This window comes from Acanthaster planci, linkage group LG16 (assembly GCF_054643075.1).
Source record: "Acanthaster planci isolate LZ-2023a linkage group LG16, COTS_SCS, whole genome shotgun sequence".
NCBI classification, from domain to species: domain Eukaryota; kingdom Metazoa; phylum Echinodermata; class Asteroidea; order Valvatida; family Acanthasteridae; genus Acanthaster; species Acanthaster planci.
In genome coordinates this window covers 13,711,523-13,732,438 of record NC_141792.1, presented here as the reverse complement: position 1 = coordinate 13,732,438, position 20,916 = coordinate 13,711,523, and the positions used below count along the sequence as shown (strand labels likewise).

Genomic DNA, 20,916 nt, shown 5'->3' with positions numbered 1-20,916 from the left:
AGTCACGAGTCCAATGAGTTCAAGCGGAACAATGATGATGTGAGGAAAACGGAAACACTAAGTTTACCAGCCAAGCAAATCCTCTAACAGAATGCATGCCAACGATCAACACAAAACAGAGGCGGCATAGCGGAAAACCAAGTACACAAAAGCCATTATGCCATCTCTTAAAATATCGACGTCACTAGTTCCCTGCACATGTTGACACAAAAAAACATCATACCTTACCTCACACGACAGTCTGCCACGTACACGCAGTCATTGCAGACTATAGACAACCACGATCCTCATTGGATTCTACGATATTCCGAGGTTTGGTGTTTTCAGTTCATGTTATTAATGCTTTTGGATGTCTTTGCTAATTGCTGCGGAACTGGCCGACCAAGTAAACGACAACGTCACATTGTGTTGGTTCCTTCTTTGCAGGTTAGCTGGCTTGGAAAATGTTGTTAAAGGCTATTCAACAAAACTGAATCACGTGTACTTGAACGTAAAATTTGTAACGTAATCTGCTTATTGTTGAATAGTTTCCCTTTTTATGAACCTAGGAGAGTACAGACACTATTTAATCTGGCAAAACTCAACTCTTTTGAGTCAAGAACACAAAAGAGAATGCTTGAGTGATATTTTGTTTCAAAATCAAACCGTACGTCACAAACAAGTGGATTTATTATTCTATCTCAAAAACATATCTGTCGACTATGTTCCTGCAAAGAATGAACAGTTTTCCAAGAAAAGTTGTTCAAAATCTGAGTCATTACTATTGTTCCAGTGCAGCACGACGTTCACTGTAAAAACCCAACTCACTCAATGAGCAAACCATGCATAAAAGCCAGACGTTCATGACGCTTCCATGAGTTGACTCAAGTTCAACCTCGTCCCATAGTTTCGCTTGTTCATCATAATCATATCCAACACTGCCTTCCTTCCCTGGTCAGGATTGCCCCGAGTAAGCTACACAAACGCACCCAATGTTATGAAACGTACAAACTCTTCTTTGGTTTTTGCACCTTTAGCAAAGCCATGCCCAAGTCTGGATGGTTTTATGGATTAGCATTATTGGTCTTCGGATTTTCTTGTTTAAATGCGTCAGAACATGCCTACCATGACAGTAAAAAGGTGAGACTGATTTAGTACTTTCTTTGGAATTTATTTAATTACACACTGCCTTGTCCAACCTGCGTTTCATTCAATCTCGAGTTTTAAAGGAGCAGTGTTTACACAATGTCTGCATAATGTATTTTTGTTCTGATGACCTGGCACCAAATACATTAAAAAGTACTAAATGAAAGACTCATATATGGACTACAAGATGAGGGTTAAATTTTACAAATTCCCCTGACCCCAAAGTACACAAATTTTCATTACTTTTGAAATCAGTGCATGAGCCAATAGAGCATGATTACTTGAAAAGAAACTGCGGTTTAGAAAAGCCTCTCACAATATGCCATTTTGTCCCTAATCTGTCTCAACTATTAAAACACATGACCCCCTCCATTTGTCCATGATTAGTCAGCGAAAAGAGTCATAATTCTTGCCACTGACACACAAATCAGTCAGAAGTCCCACTGATGACAGTCATTTAGTATGTTTTGAAAGAATTTCTTTGCCAGCTTGTTATAATTAAAAAACCTCTTTGGCACAACTACATGTAACAGAAGTAGAAGTATGAGGTTATCCATTGCTCACTCTTGCTGGCACAGAACTTTGTGACGCAACTTCATGAAACATCAGGAAATCAGCATTCAGCCAAATTAAGTGCAGGTTACTGTGCTAATTTGTCTCTGTTCATTGTCTGCTCCCCCTAGTATCGAATACAAGGGCTGATTTTAGAAGAGGACAAATCCGCCGACTATTTGTTACTGTGACTCAGAATAAACAAAAGCCCAAAACATCGGGCTCTAACCAAATGGATCAAATTTGCATTGGTTGGATAAAACAGTATTAAGCAACAAATGGTTAAATTATTTTAAAAACTACATGTACTTATTACAATTAAACCAACCTTCTTTTGTTGACCAACTGTGGCCTTTCAGCTGGTAATAACTAACGTTCGGAGAGTGTAACTACCTCAGGATTCATGTGTAAATATCTTCCCATACATTTTTCTCTTTTCACCCAATATCCTCCACTTTACTGCTTAACATGCAGTGAATTGGTCTGTTGTGAAACCTCCTAAGCTTGATTCGTGTACATTTCTTAGAACAGTAAGTACTTCTCTGAACGGAAGCTGAAAGTCTGACACTGACTTTGTTCCCATCTTGCAGTCTCTGTCAGAATGCATGTTCGGACCAGAGGACGGTGGGACGTCAACATTTGTTAAAGGAAACGTAACATATCCAGTTTGCTCACCAGGCAAATACTTCGATAACACTACATTAAAGTGTACCAGATGTCCACCAATCCACTACATGGACGGTAGAAATTTCTGTTCACGATGTAAAAAATGTCCAGTCTGCAGCACTGAAAACGAAGAAAAGGTATTACACATGTTATACATAGTACGCAATCGAAAAATAGTTAGAGGCTTATGATCCTAGAAAAATATTGTCAAAGACAAAACATCGTCACCACGCAGCATAACGTCAAACTTTAATAGCCCTTTCACTCCTCATTTCTCCGATTTGATGTGATTTTAGATACATCCTCGGTGTTTATGAGGTTAAAAAACTGAGCTTTTCATAACTTGTAGAGTTTCAGCACGTTTTAATTGGAAAGGTAACGATCACCTAAGCTAAGCCACAGCACTGAATGCAGGGCTACATAATCTAACGAACAATGCTTACGTTAACTAATTCATTTACGTGTAAATTGAAACCTTGAAGTTCCTACTGTACGCCACAGATTGAAGCTTGCCAGAAAGACAGTGACACACGCTGCCAAACAAATGCAACAGTACCAAACATAACAAGAAACGACGAGACCTCCATATTGGATCCTAAAATTGGTAAAACCTTTGTTGAGCTTTGACGCTTTTCATGATAAAGGTGGCAAAATAAAGAAAAGGTTCGCGGTAGCATGCCAAATATTTTTTGTGAGCATGTGTGGTTCTGAAAAGAGCCGGAGGGTCTTTTCAGCATCCCACATTTTGCATGATGCCACCACATCAGTGCAGGCACCACAGTTCAATACTTCCAATTCCACAGTTCAATGCAGTATAGTTCTACATTTTATACAATAAAGCCACCATTGTCTTAATAAATGTAGTGGTGCATTTAGAAAGCTGAAAAAAACAATAGTTTAACAGTGTCTGAAGCTCACCGTTGTCATTTCCCTCATCATCTACGATATTTTTAATGTCCTTATTTAGGGCTAAGTAGTACCCCTGAGGGTCAAGTTACACCCAGACATCCGCCTTGCTTTACTCCAAGTCACAAACCGCATCCACCACTTACTCTGAACCCTATCCATCATGGCCTACGTATCGACGGTACGTCAACATCTTTCATTGATCTCTGATGATCCACAGTCAGTGTATCTATACTTAAAAAGTGGGTTTTTTATTTCAACTAAACTTTGAGTAAATTGAGGAATGATATTTAGATATCATATACATGTGCATGTATCTGGGTGCTCACGTTGAGTCTATTCCAAGTTCTAGGCCTTGCATGTACTCTGTCCACCATCAGCCATCAAGTTGCAATTCAAACCACAAACTATTCAGAGAACTCTGGCTAAAACATTTGTCAGTGTTCACCCAGTTACTTGCAAATGAGGCAGAGAAAGGACTTAGCTTCCGACTTCAGCATTCTTATGGTTTTACTATACAGTATCGCACAGAAGGCCATGCATTTTGACAGTTTTTTTTTCATATTTTAGTTTTTGTGCTGTCGACAGCGTGCATTGCCCTTGCAGTAGCTGTGCTTTACCTGATGATAGATCGACGTAAAATCAGGTAAGAGGACAGCGTTTCTTGAAAAGAATTAACTATGTTGTCCATTTGCAGTTCTTCCAAATCATGGCCTATATCATAAAATGAGTAATATTTCCCCCACTGAATTTACCCTTATGCTCGAGTAACTTATTTTTAAAAGGAAAAATAAAGCCTCGGAGCAACAATTAAATAACGATTCAATGGTAGAAGGTGGTTCATTTTGTCTTTATTTTTAACAGACGCAACGTTGGCTTGCGAGACGAACGGCCACAAGGTAAGCTATATTTGCTGTTCGCTCTAATTTTACTGTACATGTTTGTCCATTCAGTCGGATGACCATCAAATATCAGAACACCCATTATCTTAAGTCGGTTTCCCTCATATTTTAACAATCTACACAATTAGAGACTGCTACTTAATTTAAGGAAGTTGCAGGAGGGGTCTACCATAAGCCATTTTTAAGTCTCGAGGTGGTCGTGGAAAAATAACACTTGTAAGATTGGGGAAATGCAGTCATTTGGAGAAGTTAACCCTAACAGTCCTCAATCCTTCACCTGTTGGAGGACTGAGGACTGTTAGGGTTAATGCTGATAAGGAAAGGCTTACATGAGATTGGGGGAAGGGGAGCAAAGAAGAATCCGCTTGTCAAACCAGAGTCTGAACGGAGGAATACATTAGCCAGCACGTCACTTTGAACGTTTCGGTCATTATAGACCTTTTTCACCCACGTGACTAAATGCAAACAATACCACCACGTGTGAATTGCCTTGGCCACGGTGACTGCCCCTACGGGCAGCTTCAACCACGTGCAAGCGCACGTGCGAACGCTGCAGGCTTTCTCGTTTATCATAACAGGTAGATTATTATCACAACATTATGAACTCATCACCATCACAACACATTATAGGTCCAGCACGATCGTGACATGACAGGAAAAAGGTCTAGGCCCCCATACGAAATTGTTGCCTTTAATCAAACCTATCCATTATTACAGACAATCAGCTTAGCATGAATTGCCTGAAACTATTAGTGATTTAACGGACTGCCACATCTACCACTTTTGTCTAGTGTGAATTAATTGTTTACAGAACCCAGAATGCAACAAAACAACGGAGAGGGTAATGCATTTTTGAATGATAGAGGGCCAAATGGTAAGTACAATTTGTACGGGTTGCACATTAGGCCTAAGTATTGCTTCCACGAGAAATGTTCAATATCGCAATTCATTTTCTCGTAGTCCATGCAAGGGCCGGAGTACACGAATGTTTGGCAGTGAAGTTTGACAATAAAGTTGAGACTTTACAAAAGTATTGAAATGTGAGTCAGGTCACCATTTCCACGAAAGCAAAGAATGATACACAGCCTATTCATTTACATCTTATGCAGATGCAAATGACGTTGTATGAAAATGGCATCATGGACGGCAGAACCAGACCTTCACGTTGGACACAAAGACCCTTCAGAGAGCACATGGCGTACAGGGATATCAATATCAGAGAGGGTGCAATAAAATTGTTCTCTTTACCCATCAATGTAATGACAAACTACTGTACTCAGTTAAATTAGAGACAGGTTTTCGACTTGAATATGTTGAGTACTGTAGCCAGTTTTCTATGTGCAGCAGTTTTTGTTGATAACATTTCCAGTTCTTTGTTATTTCATTAGTGAAATAAAATGTACAGTTGTAGTGTCCTTAACTCTGCTACACGTCGAGGCCCGTTTAGTTTTAAGATGCTGGATGGTAAGATCCTCTGGCATATGATGGAAAGAAACATTATTTATAACTGATGATGGAACCTGACCAGATCTTTTACACTCGTGGTTGTGACAGCTCTGACCATGTAACCGTTTCATTCTCGGACGTGTAGTTATAGCAATAATGAATTCCGTACATTACCGGTATGAGGGTATGTGTAATCTACTAGTTATAGCATTCCACTATGAGGATGTGTAGGGGTAGAGCAGTTGTGGTGTAGCAAGTTTAATATTTCAATATTCATAAAGGTGTGATGGTATGCGGCATTATCATGAGGAGTTGTGAATTATAGGTAGAGTAGTTGTCATCTAGCAGTTTTCGTATTCCTCTCACGACTGATGATTGTATGTGGCAATGTCATTAGGTTTTAATGTGTATATGTACAGAGTTGGGATCTAACAGCTTAATAATATATTTTCATTCTTGAGAATTCAAAATAGATTGTAAAGATGTATTTTTGTATGTTATTACAGAAAAGCATACAGTTATGTTTCAACCGAAATTGTACTAAAACCGAAACACAAACTGATTATTTGAATAAAAGATGGAAAAAAGTTGTGTTAAAACTGGGATCTCTTGCGTCATTGTCGCTGAATGGAAAAGTCTCTAAAAGAACAGTCACAGAAGCATTATAAGCACAACGACTGAAAAAGATGGAAAACAGAAGAACCTAATTGTACTGTAAAATTAACACTTCCCGTAATATCGCAAACAACAAAGTGACATGAGGCAAGGCATAATGAAAGGACGTATACATGTGAAGACATGAACACGGAAAAGTGAAACTGGAAAAGGTATGTCTGTCATTATGGAAGCTCTTTCAGCTGCTGCCAATCCCAACAATTGGTACCCTTAGCACTGTACCGTACAGAGTTATCACGGTTGGTTGAGAAGATATAAAGGATTGCAGCTTGGGTTGTAAATACAAGCGTGTACCTTGGGTCGCAGTTCGAGGAAAAGCGCTGAAAATACTGTCTAACGCTGTGTCGGAATTACATGGCCGAGATTCGAATTACGCACAAGGCTAACAGTGACTGCAGTCAGTATCTATAGAGCGTGTGTAATCTCAAGCCGAGGCCAAACTACGCGGATACGGCTTAAGTGTCTATTTAGGGTACAAGTTGAACTGCAGAAATGATTTTTAAACCAACTCAAGAAAGGTGACGTCTACGATCATATTTTGAAAGTTTTCCCAATACGCAATCAATACAAAATGTAAACATAGTTAGAAAAGTTATCAAAGTTGCTGCTTGAAAGTAGTGTTTCTTGTTCCATTCGTTATATAGATCAGATGATAGCTGTACATGACCTTCGTATGATACATTTTCTTAATTTTCTATATTAGATTACTCAAACACAATTCTGATTTGCGGAGTAACCTTTTTTTGCAGAACACTTTAAAGCAAAAAACTGACCAACGCTCGTCATCAGGTCAAATTCGTGTATCGTTTCTCTGAAGTGAAATCAATTGAGCGTGACACAGGCCTGTCCTGACCGAATAAAAAAGCTACGTGACCTGAGTGCCACGAATACTTCCACCCATAACAAAGCTTGAAAGCAGATGTAATTTTTCTCAACCTATCTCGTCAGAGAGTGACAACACTATTCAAGAAACAGCTTCCAGTCAGCATGGATCTAGGGTATTGTCTTTTGTTTCTACTCGTACTGTGTGTTTGGAGATCTGACATTAATCCAGGCAATTTGGTGACTGGGTTGGTTACACCCACGATTCGTATCAGTCGATTATCTCCGCTGGAGTTCACTGTCAACCAAGGCGAACTGGTACAATTATCCTGTGAATCAACTCTCCTCCCAACAGGTTATTTCCTCGTTTGGTCGAAATCTTTGACTCACCCCATGACAATTGCAAGAAACGGGACTAGCTTGGATCCAAGGTACACAGTTAATGTAGCAGTCAATTCACCACCAGCGAGAAATGAGGTGCTGTTGTTCAGTGCCAGTGGACAAGACAACGAATTTTACACCTGTGGTATAACAAATGTCATCAATGGCTATGCTGTTTTAAACGACTCCTTATATTTATCCGTGCTGTACGACCCGTCTGTCATTTACCCCATCTGCTTTCCCAATGGACCATTCAGTGCCCAAGAAGGAACCAAGATAAATAGGAGCTGTACTACAGAGATAGGCAACCCGCCTGTACAGTTTTCTGGGATGACTCGTGAATGGATGTACAGGACTTCTGCTGGTCACATACAAATGCGGTGGCAGGAACTGACGTTGGGGGCAGCAGATGATGGGACTGTTATACAATGCCGAATAACCTCGCTACCCCCGAGAAATGACGTCGACAGATCCTGCAACATCGGGCCAATCACTGTAACAGGCCCGAATACACGAATTTCAACAACCTCAACCACGTCGCCAGTCACAGATCAACCCATTCCACACTCTGTCTCTCTTGATCAAGATACAATGACGGACCGAATGACATCTCCACAACTCCCAACACAACCTGCTAACGAGTCAAACACAAATATCACCACGGATCAACCAGCGCCAAGTCAAACATCTCGTGTTCCATGGATCATCGCCTTCGCTGTTATCCTCAGCCTACTCATTGTGTCTATCACAATCAATGTCTTCTTCATCAAAACACGAAATCTCAACAATCCCTCTCAGGAGGAAACTGACCAATCACAAGTTGAACCATACATGGAACTGCAGTCTACTCGTGACAGGAATACGGAGTACATGAAACCTGAGGCAATGAAACCGCCGATGATACAGCACACCTACTACCAAGCGGATGGTACTACAGAGCAGAATAGCACAGGGAGTGACTATGAGCAGCCAATCAGAAACGTCGACACAGCATATGAAGAGGTTGAAGAACCAACAGATGGAGAAGGAAAATAAATATCGCAATATTTGAAAGATCTCCTCTCTGATCTTATAGCCCCTTAAAATCCCAAATAAAACGATGATAATGAATAGCAGGATTTAGCAGATTACTTCAAGCATGATGCTAAATGGAACTTAGACCTCAACTTCGTGTTGAAAACAATTCAATGTGACATATGTTTGAAGTAAAAATATTCATGTTTACAAATGATGACAAAGGGTTTAAATTCATAGAATTAAGATTTTCAGATTTTGTATCATTAATATCAGGTTTATAAACTTTTCCATCGTCAAAAGTACATGCATTTGTTTCAGTTTTCACAGCATGTAAAGGCCGGTTCCCACTCAGGCGGATGCGAAAGCGAAGCGAAATTGACGTCACAAAATTTCGCTGGGGCTGGAATGTGACAACATTTATGAATTTGCAAAGCGAATCGTCGTATTAATCGAGTGGGTTTTCAAGCAATAAAAAAGAGTTCGCTTTCGCTTTCTGATTAAACTTATGATTCGATAATGGAGTGGTATAAACCAAGAATCTTCTTCACGTTTATATGCAAGATATACGAGCGCTGAACAAGTATTTCCTCTTCAGTAAACCTCATGTTTTCTGCTATAACCATGAAGCTACAGTCTCGCTCCTTCAGGTCGTATTTACTCCTGTGTGTTTGGTATTCGGTGCATAGTAATCCATTTGTTGGAGTTAATGGACAAAATGTGAGTTTAATAAAATATTCCTCGGGCGATCCTGTTGAGGATGACACAGTGCAACTGAAATGTGACGGTCACCAGCTACAACCTGGAAATGCCTGCAATGGTCAAGATTGGTTATGAACCACGAAGTGCGGATTGGGAGGACCGGGGTGAGCTTGAACTCAACAAATACGGCATAACTCTACGTCAGGCTCAAACACCCAGGAGTGAACTCCTTACTATTTACAAATTAAATAAATATGATTCTGGTGACTACTTTTGTCGCATCAGACAATCAGATAGCGACAGTGCCACCGAACTGGGATTTGCCAGTTCTTTCTTTCAAGTGTTTTACTTTCCCGCTGCATCTACCCTATCTGTTTCCCCGACGGTCCTTTCACTGCACAAAATGGGACCACACAAAACATGACTTGTACAACGGAACAAGGTACCCCAACAGCTCGAGTACAGATTCAGGCATCCCGTGGTATTTATAGTTGGCAAACTTCTACCTGGAATATTTTAATTAGAGGATCAACGGGACTCAAATTAGACACAACGATCAACGGAATTTCTTTTGAATGTAAAATTGGTTCAGATGCATTCCCTGGAGAGGTCATGCATCATCGGACCAATAACCGTGTCCACATCCTCTGGTCCATTTACTCCTACATCGACTGCTAAAACCGGTCTAATCACTGCTGAATAAGTGACTACGACAGAGCAGCGTCCGTCCAAGATAACTACCGATTCTCAAAGCACCTTTGCGGATGACTCCGTGACAATTGACATGACGGATGAGTCTAATCTCGATAGATACACATTAACTCCAAGATGTCATCTCGCTCCTCAAACCCCTGATGCAGTTCCTTGGATCATCGCTGGTGTAAGCCTCTCCCTACTGCTCCTTTCCTTGCTCATCATCATCTTCCTCGTCTTCAATCAACGGCGCCTCAAGAACCTCATTCAACAGGAGAACCAGACACACAAAGCAGATCCCTACATGGAGTTACAAATCCTCAGCATTTACAACGTGAGTAAAGAAATGTCTGAAGGTGTGAAGAAATGGCTAAATTTCACAAAGCTTTGCAAACTTTTTAAGGAAAGCTTGGATTGTTTTTTTTAGAAATTCTAAATAAATCTGTAACACAAGTGTTGTTTCCCTTTTCTTACAAAACGATTTTTAAAAATTCCATAGCACTTGTTACATAGATGACATCTTTGCTTTGTGTGTCGGCACTTGTCATAAACTTGTTTTGATTTGATTGAAAAACTTTGAAACCTTCTGTCACAAGACATGCAAAAAGTATCTTCTTAAAGCAATATGCACAAACCATGACAAAGAATCTGAATTGGTTAGAATAAGATATCCTAATGAACTAATAAGACCTCAGTCCAAAAGGAAAACAGGGAACAGTGTTTTATGGACTAAGATTGTTTTGCCAGACAAGCAAGTTCAAATTTAATAAATTTATATTCAAAGTGGTCTTCAAATTCTTTGAAAATGTACTCACAACGTTTTACGTGACGCAAATCAAAGCCGTTTTAGTGTAAACATACGCAACTATAAGGTGACGGAAAACGTTTTTTCACCACGTTTACAGGCTTCATGGGGTCACTGCGCATAACTATTGTTGATTACATGACGTCATGCCGGCTTACACACGGAAGCTACTTAACTTAAAATTTTTACACTGAAGTGCAATGTCGTACAAACCCAGCAGTTTGTATATTTCTACATGTAAGGTACATACGAGCGTTCTGACAATCATTTCGTCTTTAGCCTCACGTTTTTGTGCTATAACCATGAAGCCAGAAGCTCGCTCCTTCGGGCCGTATTTGTTCTTCCTATGTGTTTGGTGTTCTCTGCAGAGCGGTCCATTTGTTGGAGTTAATGGACAGAATGTGATTTTAATGAGACATTCCTCGGGTGATCCTGTGGAGGGTGGCATGGTGCAACTGAAATGTGACGGTCACCAGCTACAACACGGAAATGTCCTGGAATGGGCGAGGACTGTTATGAACCAAGACTTGCGGATTGGGAGGAACGGGGTGACCTTGAACTCAACAAAATACGGCATAACTCTACCTGAGGCTCAAACACCCAGGAGTGAAGTCCTTACTATTTATATCTTGAATAAATATGATTCTGGTGACTACTTTTGTCGCATCAGACAATCAGATAGCGACAGTGCCACCATACTGGGATTTGCCAGTTCTTTCTTCCTGGTGTTTTACTTCCCCGCTGCCATCTACCCTATCTGTTTCCCCGACGGTCCTTTCACTGCACAAAATGGGACCACACAAAACATGACTTGTACAACGGAACAAGGTAACCCAACAGCTCGAGTACAGATTCAGGGATCTCGTGGCATTTATAGTTGGCAAACTTCTACCTGGAATACTTTAATTAGAGAATCAATGGGACTCAAATTAGACACAGCGATTAACGGAATTTCTTTTGAATGTAAAATTGGTTCAGATGCATTCCCTGGTATGGAGAGGTCATGCATCATCGGACCAATAACCGTGTCCACATTCTCTGGTCCATATACTCCTACATCGACTTCCACAACTCGTTCAACCACTGCTGAATTAGTGACTACGACAGAGCAGCGTCCGTCCAAGATAACTACCGATTCTCAAAGCACCTTTGCGGATGACTCCGTGACAATTGACATGACGGATGAGTCTAATCTCGATAGATACACATTAACTCCAAGATGTCATCTCGCTCCTCAAACCCCTGATGCAGTTCCTTGGATCATCGCTGGTGTAAGCCTCTCCCTACTGCTCCTGTCCTTGATCATCATCATCTTCCTCGTCTTCAATCAACGGCGCCTCAAGAACCTCATTCAACAGGGGATCCAGACTCACAAAGCGGATCCCTACATGGAGTTACAACCCAAGGATGACAAGAACAAGGAATACATGGGACTGGACGTAGAAGCGACATCTAATGAGCAGCATACGTACTACCAGGCAGTTGAATCAATGAGCAAAAGCCAACCCCATGACTCTGAGAAGGTCTCAAGGAAACCTACCACCGAATATGAAGTGGTAGGGCTGTCAATGTGAAAGACAATAATTATGAGAATATCCCTGAAGCAGTAAAGCCTGTATTCTTCACAAAGTTCTAATGGAAGAATGAATGTATAATCGTATATGAAAGACTCCAGCTCAAAAAAGTACTCCACGTAATTGGCATTGGATTAGCTTGACTCAAAGTCATCCAACACTTCAAACAACAGTCGTCAGACTATCTTAAACTGAAAATTAAACGACTGTGATCTCATACCTCGTTTGATTTTGAAAAGGGAAAAGTCACCACCCCAAATCTACAGAAGTATCTCACGTTGTGAGTTTCAGCAAGCTTATAAGTTGAATTATGTATTATTCTTGCTATTTTCTGGTCATAGCATGAATATCAAGTAAACATCGCAACAACACTTTTGACATTAACTTATACTTTGTAAAAGGAAGATACATCTGAAAATTTAAAAGGCTATGTCTCTGACGTTGTTGCGTTAAATTGACAGAAGCATTGTAAATCGAGATTTTATTTAAGTTGAATTATATTCATAATGATTTGTTACTGGATGTCCCTTAATTCACCATGAATATTCGATGAGTATCGCAACTGAAAATTTATCATATTTAGAAGCATCCTAACCATGGAATATCCAGGACCTGGGTGGGGAATAGATGGGTACTTTTCCCATTAATTTTTATCCAAAAAGAACCGAACTTCAGAAAGAAACGTTGTAGTGCCGTTTCTAATATGCCAGGGCTTTCTATTCCTGCAAAAAAGAGTTACGACTTGGGGGCCACCCATCAGCCGCTGAATACGCCATTGGCCCAACTCTCGAGGTACATGGTAGATCACATCGAATCTCGATGTATTCGGCAAGGTTATGATTAACTAAATAAATAATTTGGCGTCATTATAAAGGGCTCAGGGTTTCAAAGCTGGTGGGCTAGACGGAAACATTGTTTTTATGAAAGCTTTTGTTGAGCTATTTACAGAACATTTGTCGTTGACGCTACTTTTTCATTTGTTATTAATGGACTCCACAGCTACGATTCAAAGTTCTCTGACAGAAATGTATGAATTTATAATCGGCTGACAACCTACCATGTACATCTTATATCAAATACATCAAATATCGTACAAAAATTGTAACAAAAGGCACTCACTCAAAGGGGAGCCCGGTTAGTGGTTTTGTTTCGATATAAATTTTGTGGAATTGGATTGGTCAACTTATAATCAAGAGGGCAAACAAGAAGTAATTGATACAGCCCTCTATATAAAATAACATGTATTTGTAATTGCCTTGTATAGCATGTTACGTGTGGAAAGACCAAGTCCAATCTGTCCCACACGGCAGCAAAATACTTTAGTTAAGAGGCAAGAACCAACAAAAAACAGGACGATTCCAGTAACCAGCAATTATCGAGGCGGTGAAGTGTCACTTGCATTAGAAGAACCGCAGAGGAAGGACACAGAAGGAGTTTGAACTGCCCGGGCTGTAACATCTGGCCAATTACCGCTTTCTGGCAAGCCTAGTATGTGCGTAGCCAGAGCGCAGCGAACGCTCGCTACCCATCATGTGTTTCACAACCACGAAACCCCTTTGTACCCTATGATCGCCGCCGCAATTTGCCGCTGGTAATCTACAACCTTATAACTTTGTGCACTTAGGTATAGGAGAATGAATATTCATGTATTTGTTGGTGCTTGATATGATCTCATGACAACATCAAATTTAATGCTTGCGCAGTTATTTGCATTATGCTGTGCGCCCTAAATCTATATGTGCAGTCATTGGCCTTACGTCTTAGCCAAATTTTTACCAAGTCTTTGAACACAGATGTATTGGAGGGAGGAGAAAAAATTACAGTTTGCATGGGTAATGGAACAATGTATCAAAATTTAGAAAGTTGATTTACGATGGAAAAAGAAGCTTAATTACAAGCAAAAACATACTAGTATTGCTAGGATATTACTGGCCCTGCTTGTCCAGCAATGATGCAGGAAGTAATCAGGCATTTTTGGAATGTTTTCTATTATTCGTCTGACTCGGCGGTGACCATCATTGAACACTTTGAAGTGCCAGAGTTGCAACTCCTGTGTCCTTCCTCTATGGAAGAACTGAAAGTGCATTAATTTTAATAATAATGAATCAGTCTCAATCAACATGAGGAGATGAGCGAGTAAGGAAATATGATACAAATTTATACAGTTCAGAAGGCCTGGTTACCTCTGCTAACTGGTGGGCGAGGACTGCTGCGAGGTGTGGTTAACTTCCAACGAGGGGGACTTGACTGACCGCCGGTTCTGAGGGCGATGCGGTGCTACTTGGCTTGCCAGTGAAACATACCCACGGATAGATGTCATACCCGTGCACGTACAGATCAGGGCAACGGAGCTCTAGCCTTGAGCGCCAGCACGATGATTCGAAGCATGGAAGAGACGGCCACGCCCAACGGGTCCATTAAAGTAGCTTGACTTGGACGTCGGTAATAGCTGGCTCGTTGGTACTGTCAGCGTCTCGCCTGCCAGTGGTGGTATGGTCAACAGAGAACCCAGCATGTTGTTTTTTTGTTTTAATGGCACTTTCAGCAACTCAGGCTATTTGCGCCAATAACTGTACGTTTATTCATACACTTTATTAATCAGCATCACATCACGGAGTTAGGAAGAAGGTCCAGTTTTAGAGGCAGGAGTACCCGGATAAAACCTGCAAGAGCGACTGTGGACTGGAAACTAAATGCACTTAAAGCCTGGGCCAAGTCGGGGCTCGAACCCGGGCCTCATTGGTGCAAAGCGAGGAAAGAACCGCTACGCTAGTGCGCTCCCCCGAGAACCCAAAATGGGAGTATCTACCCAATAGAGGCCTGGCAGATTCCCTGTTTACTCATTATACAAAGAGTCTTACAAAGAAACATTTTACAGGGCTTGGCCGAGAAAGATTAGGATGGCAGCCCAGGAGGATTGAGGTTCAGGCTCCAGAGGGTCAATCCCCACCGGCTGGGGCCTGACCTAGAAATTCTGATATCCAAATCCTGACTGTAACATGTCTAAACATGTCTACCTCCCTTCCAGGAAGTGACGAATTACCTTTAAAATAACCAGGAAAAGAAACGCAAATTTGACTGGTGTGAAGTAATGGAAAATATTCACAAAGCTTTGCAAACTTTTCACTGGAAAACATTGGGAATTTTTTCTAGAAAATGTAACACAAATGTTAGTTTTTCACCCAAACGATTATTTATTTCATAGCACTTGTCACATAAGCTAGACGACAGCTTCGCGCTCTGTGTTGGGACTTCTCTTAAATCTAATGTAACTTTATCTACCAAAATCGAAATTTCTGTTACAGGACGTGGAAAAAGTAATATTGGTACAAAATATTAAAATCTTTCTTAACACAATATGCACAAAGCATGAGAACAAAATATAACTTTGTGAAAATTACGTATTCCTAATAAACTAAAGCCTAACTAAGCACAAACCAAAACGAGTACACGTGAGAAATTTATTTCATGGACGTAAATACTAAGAATAGTATTTTGTTCTGTCTTTGGCACGTTCAAATATGAAACATTAACATTCAAAGCGGTTTTCTAATTCTTTCAAAATGTACCCTCAAAGTTTTAAGCCATGCAAATCAATGTAAGCTCAATACGAAACGAGTGTGACTTAACAAGTTTTTCACAGGTTGAAAGACTTTCATGAGGTCACTGCGCAGAACTATTGTGGGGTCTGATGTCATTAGATGGCGACTTAAACACGGAAGCGCGCCGTCCAAACTCGGCACACTGTGTACGTCTATATGCAAGCTACAGATGAGCGCCAACAACAATTTCTTCTTCACGGCCGGTAAACCTCATGTTTCTGCTGTAATCATGAAGTTCGAGTATCGCTCCTTCAGACCGTATTTGTTCTTCCTATGTGTTTGGTGTTCCCTGCAGAGTGGTCCATTTGTTGGAGTTAATGGACAGAATGTGATTTTAATGAGACATTCCTCGGGTGATCCTGTGGAGGGTGGCATGGTGCAACTGAAATGTGACGGTCACCAGCTACAACACGGAAATGTCCTGGAATGGTCGAGGACTGTTATGAACCAAGACTTGCGGATTGGGAGGAACGGGGTGAGCTTGAACGCAACAAAATACGGCATAACTCTACTTCAGGCTGAAACACCCAGGAGTGAACTCCTTAATATTTATAACTTGAATAAATATGATTCTGGTGACTACTTTTGTCGCATCAGACAATCAGATAGCGACAGTGCCAAGGAACTGCAATTTGCCAGTTCTTTCTTACAAGTGTTTTACTTCCCCGCTGCCATCTACCCTATCTGTTCCCCCGACGGTCCTTTCACTGCACAAAATGGGACCACACAAAACATGACTTGTACAACGGAAGAAGGTAACCCAACAGCTCGAGTACAGATTCAGGGATCTCGTAGCATTTATAGTTGGCAAACTTCTACCTGGAATACTTTAATTAGAGAATCAATGGGACTCAGATTAGACACAACGATCAACGGAATTTCTTTTGAATGTAAAATTGGTTCAGATGCATTCCCTGGTATGGAGAGGTCATGCATCATTGGACCAATAACTGTGTCCACGTCCTCTGCTGAATTTAATCCTACGCCAACCACTGAAATCCGCGTAAGTAAAGCCACAGGTGATTTTGCGACTGAGACGGAATCTAACTCTCCCCCAAACCCGGTGGGACAGATTACGCTGCTGTATAGTTCAGCCCGACCCTCAACAGTTCCAAACACAATGACTGATTTGAGGCAGAGCACAAATCCCCAACCGACTACAGCTACAGGCATCCCGATAGCCATCATAGCAGGTGCCGCTGGCGGAGGAGGGGGTCTACTCCTCTTGTTAATAATACTGTTCATTTGTCTGTGTGGATGCAAATGCTGTAAACAGAATGACCAGAAATCATCACTACAGATGTCAATGCCACCAGAGTTGATTCATGAAATCAGCATGGAACCCAATGACTTTCATCCCGATACTTACCTGAATTCCACCGGCACATTCAAGAATCGTCAACACGAAATGAAGCAAATTAATCAAGACTCAATGTCTGGCCAACAAACGGCTCACAGTAATTCGACTAACAGTGTAACAACAAATCTCCAAAATGAAAACGCATTGCCGTCGGTGAACGAAACAGATCGGTCAGAACGGACTTCGATTTTGAATGCTCCTGCACTTGACACGCTGGACGGACACACCACACATTTGGAAGACACAACTTCTGAAATGAGTGGTAAAGCAATGAGTAAACCAGTATACGCTGAAGTGCAGAAACACAGGGTCTCACTTGGAAGTAAATTGAAAGAACAGAAAAAAACTGTCATTGATTCCTCACTGCTTAACTCACCCAATTCCGGACTACCTGTGTATGCCGAAGTGCAGAAAAATAGAGCATCTCGCAATAGTAAAATGAACGAGCAATTGACAGCTAAAGGCGAATCTCCACTGATTGTTTCACCTGATTACGGACAGCATGTTTATGCTGAAGTGCAGGCCGACAAACCATCCCAAAAAGACGGAAAGAAAGAACTGAAAATGGATGCATCTGATGATGCTCAACCCATCCAACCATCCAATAAAATCACTGATCATGATTACTTTGAGCTTGGATTTGTTCCCACTCAGGACAAAGACACATCGGCAGCACCTGCAAGTTCCTCAAACCCAGCCTCTAAACCAACGGCTATGATCAAACCTATGATTAAAGGTTCGGCACCTTCCAAAGTGGAATCTGAAACAAAGAAATCCAAAGCTCCACCACCTGTCGTGGCAAACAAGCGGAATATCAAAATGTTTTCGTCAAAAAGTGCTCAACTTCGCCCCGCACATTATGAAAATGTCCCAAAGCCAATCTCATCAAACAGAATCTCATCTACACCACCGATATCACAAGCATCCGCATCGCAGACATCGCCGATAGATCCAACGCTCCCTCAACAGTCTCCTCCTCAAGCAAAAGAGCAGAACTCTTCGATGAATAAGAAGCCCACTGCAGCGACTACATCTTCGAGTGAAGCGTCAGTCAAATCGCCTTGTGGAGATGACAAACAGACAAGCGTCACCCAAGCCGTTGTCAAGGATAGAGAGGAAGGCAACCCTGGGGCATCAGCAAATCATCTTCAAGATCCTGATGAGAATCCTGACACTAAAGATTATGACATTATGTATGCAGAGCTTGATTTGGAACCAGACACGTCCGGTAAGTTGCCTGAACACGAGGTGGAGCCGACAATGTATGCTAGCATCATGGACATAACGAAGTAGCTGATAACCACGACTTAAATGTTTTTGTATTACGTCTTTACTAATACATGTTAACTCTGACAGCTGTTATGAATATGCAAAAACTTTATAATATAAAGCCTATCCTAACCCTCTAGCCCTTTGATGCCCCTGTAACTTGTGAGAAATTTGCGCCATATAGTTTCTAGCAAAGTAATTATTAGTGCATTTTTTATCCAAAATCTGTGTCCCCCATCACATCGGTTAGTAATTCTGACAATATTTTGAAGTTCAATTTTATTAATAAAAATAATAATAATTCTAACGAGCATTTACAAAGCCCACAAATCTACCTAAGAAATAGGCGCTCTTGGCGCTACAAAAGTAAAAGTAGATTATTGCTGTAAAATACAGGGAAAAAAGAGCTGTTACAAGCCGTAAGCAAGGTTATAAAAGTATCTCTTGAGTGCCGTTTTGAAAGAGCTGAGAGATGTTCCAGACCAGATGTTCAAAGGGAAACTATTCCATACACTTTCTCATCTCGGTAAATTTAAATCTTTGACTTGAAACAATTTAGTTCAACATAAAAAAAGCTTGATTGAATTACGCGCAATTCTTATTGAGTTGTATTTTCGATGCAGTAGGGCCTATTCGCTCGGTTTCCAGGCATCCGTTCTAACTATTCCAAATCCTCCAAATTCGATCTTATAATTGCCCACCACACATACTTAGAGACTAGAAATATCACTGTGCACATATGGCCTACTTCAAACATTTTGTCGAATCTAGACTTTGAAAGCATTTGCTTTTCCGTTTATGTGGGATTGATGAACACGCAAGACTTGTGAAGGAAAACAATTCCCTGTGAAAACTGCCAGGCAAGCTTTCTGTATTCTCCGAAAAGAATGAACTCTGCCATTTAAACAGAAAAGTACAGCATTTATGAAAATAGTCTCGGAGTAAAATCCGGTCAAAACTTTCTTTCAAAAGTTTAGTTAGTCGCTGTTACAGTTTAAAACAAAATGATGCTTACTCTTCAAATATGCGGTTAAAATCCAAGATGTGGTTTACTTATTTGAATTGTCTGTTCCAATATCTTGAATCGTCCTATTAAAATGTTTTTAAATAATATTCTTGACCAACAAACTAAGTCAATTTTTGTTCAAATTCAAAGACGAAGAGGAAAAATAGGCCTTGGTTAAATTACCCACGATAACTGCAGATATAGTTCAACACATTTACCGTTCAGGTTATTTACCCACGATAACTGCAGATATAGTTCAACACATTTACCGTTCAGGTTATTTACCCACGATAACTGCAGATATAGTTCAACACATTTACCGTTCAGGTTATTTCCGCATGGGTCTCAATTCTGCGGCATTTAAAGCTTTTTTAAAATCTGTACACACCTTGACCCCAAAGCACAACCTCGCCAACAAGGGCTCACAATATAACTTTTATCCCTAATTCAATCCAACAATAGTAGTGAGGCGATACGAAAGACCCTGGAAATCCCCTGGAATTCCATCAACCCTGACAGGTCAGGTAGAGCATAAAAATCATACAATGAGCACATTAATCTAACTAATAAGGACCAGACACGACACGCAACGATGTACATGTATGGTCTAGTAATTCAACTGGGCCCCATGTGTGAGATGCATTGCATTGCACGTTTTGGTGGCTGTGATCTGTAGATTAGCACGACCGTGCGATTACGCTTCGCCATCAGCCGATCCTGTATGAAATATCCGACATTGTGGTCTTTTTGGAAAGCATCTTCACAGCCGAATTAGAAAGAAATTATATGGTTAAATTAAATATCAACAGATTGAGCGATCGTGTAGAAATCGCGGCGATCGTGCCAGGCGACTGATCGCGCCCAACATCGTCATTATGTTGTAAATGACGTGCCAATTGTCATCCTTACACTTCGTACTTCAGTTTTCAAGAGATTGGTTAATCGGAGGGAATAAAAATCCGATGACTTCTCTAAGTTCCTCCATGTGGACACAAATAGGCTGACTTACGGTGTACTTGGTGAAAAAACTCACTCTTCAGAAGAACGAGTCAGTCCTCAAAGAACCAGACTGAAAACTACTCTTAAAAGACTAAAAACCACTCCGAAAGAGGAGCCATATAAACGACAACTCTTTCTCCGGTTGTCTGTCAGGACTACAATGTATATGGCTCTTTGAAAAAGATAAAGGTTACTCTTTTGCCGTTTGGACAAATTAAAGAACTTAGGTGCGCGAAGCGTGTGAGAAACATGGGCTTTTAGGAAGCTGTTTGCAATGTAGGAGAATCTCCATGGGGGGGGGGTAGAGCAACGTGATCAAACAGTGGGAGTCTAGTACTAGACTGGCTCCAGTATTGGGCTAGCCCAGGTTGAACGCCAGTCTTCACTACATTACAACTGACAAGGAGTCCACCTGCG

General features: G+C 40.9%; 4 protein-coding genes and 1 pseudogene across 4 annotated transcripts; all 5 read left to right on the top strand.

Moving 5' to 3' along the window:
- The first annotated feature begins 200 nt into the window (after nucleotides 1-200).
- Nucleotides 201-6,200, top strand: LOC110979189 (uncharacterized). The gene is made up of 9 exons (XM_022234784.2): nucleotides 201-426; nucleotides 1,017-1,119; nucleotides 2,268-2,480; nucleotides 2,845-2,947; nucleotides 3,311-3,430; nucleotides 3,820-3,895; nucleotides 4,114-4,148; nucleotides 4,963-5,025; nucleotides 5,261-6,200. Exons 1-9 carry the CDS (start codon nucleotides 350-352, stop codon nucleotides 5,278-5,280), a joined length of 810 nt encoding a protein of 269 aa, XP_022090476.2. The 5' UTR covers nucleotides 201-349; the 3' UTR covers nucleotides 5,281-6,200.
- Nucleotides 6,201-6,327: 127 nt separating this feature from the next.
- On the top strand, nucleotides 6,328-8,520 carry LOC147796538 (uncharacterized). Its single transcript, XM_087147449.1, has one exon. The coding sequence runs from the start codon at nucleotides 7,260-7,262 to the stop codon at nucleotides 8,508-8,510; it is 1,251 nt and encodes a 416-aa protein (XP_087003575.1). The 5' UTR covers nucleotides 6,328-7,259; the 3' UTR covers nucleotides 8,511-8,520.
- Nucleotides 8,521-9,601: 1,081 nt separating this feature from the next.
- Nucleotides 9,602-10,550, top strand: LOC147796537 (uncharacterized; annotated as a pseudogene).
- Nucleotides 10,551-10,775: 225 nt separating this feature from the next.
- On the top strand, nucleotides 10,776-15,699 carry LOC147796536 (uncharacterized). Its single transcript, XM_087147447.1, has one exon. The coding sequence runs from the start codon at nucleotides 10,890-10,892 to the stop codon at nucleotides 12,261-12,263; it is 1,374 nt and encodes a 457-aa protein (XP_087003573.1). The 5' UTR covers nucleotides 10,776-10,889; the 3' UTR covers nucleotides 12,264-15,699.
- A 302-nt stretch (nucleotides 15,700-16,001) lies between these two features.
- Nucleotides 16,002-19,607, top strand: LOC147796535 (uncharacterized). The gene has a single exon (XM_087147215.1). It carries the CDS (start codon nucleotides 16,035-16,037, stop codon nucleotides 18,516-18,518), a length of 2,484 nt encoding a protein of 827 aa, XP_087003341.1. The 5' UTR covers nucleotides 16,002-16,034; the 3' UTR covers nucleotides 18,519-19,607.
- The last annotated feature ends 1,309 nt before the right edge of the window (nucleotides 19,608-20,916 follow it).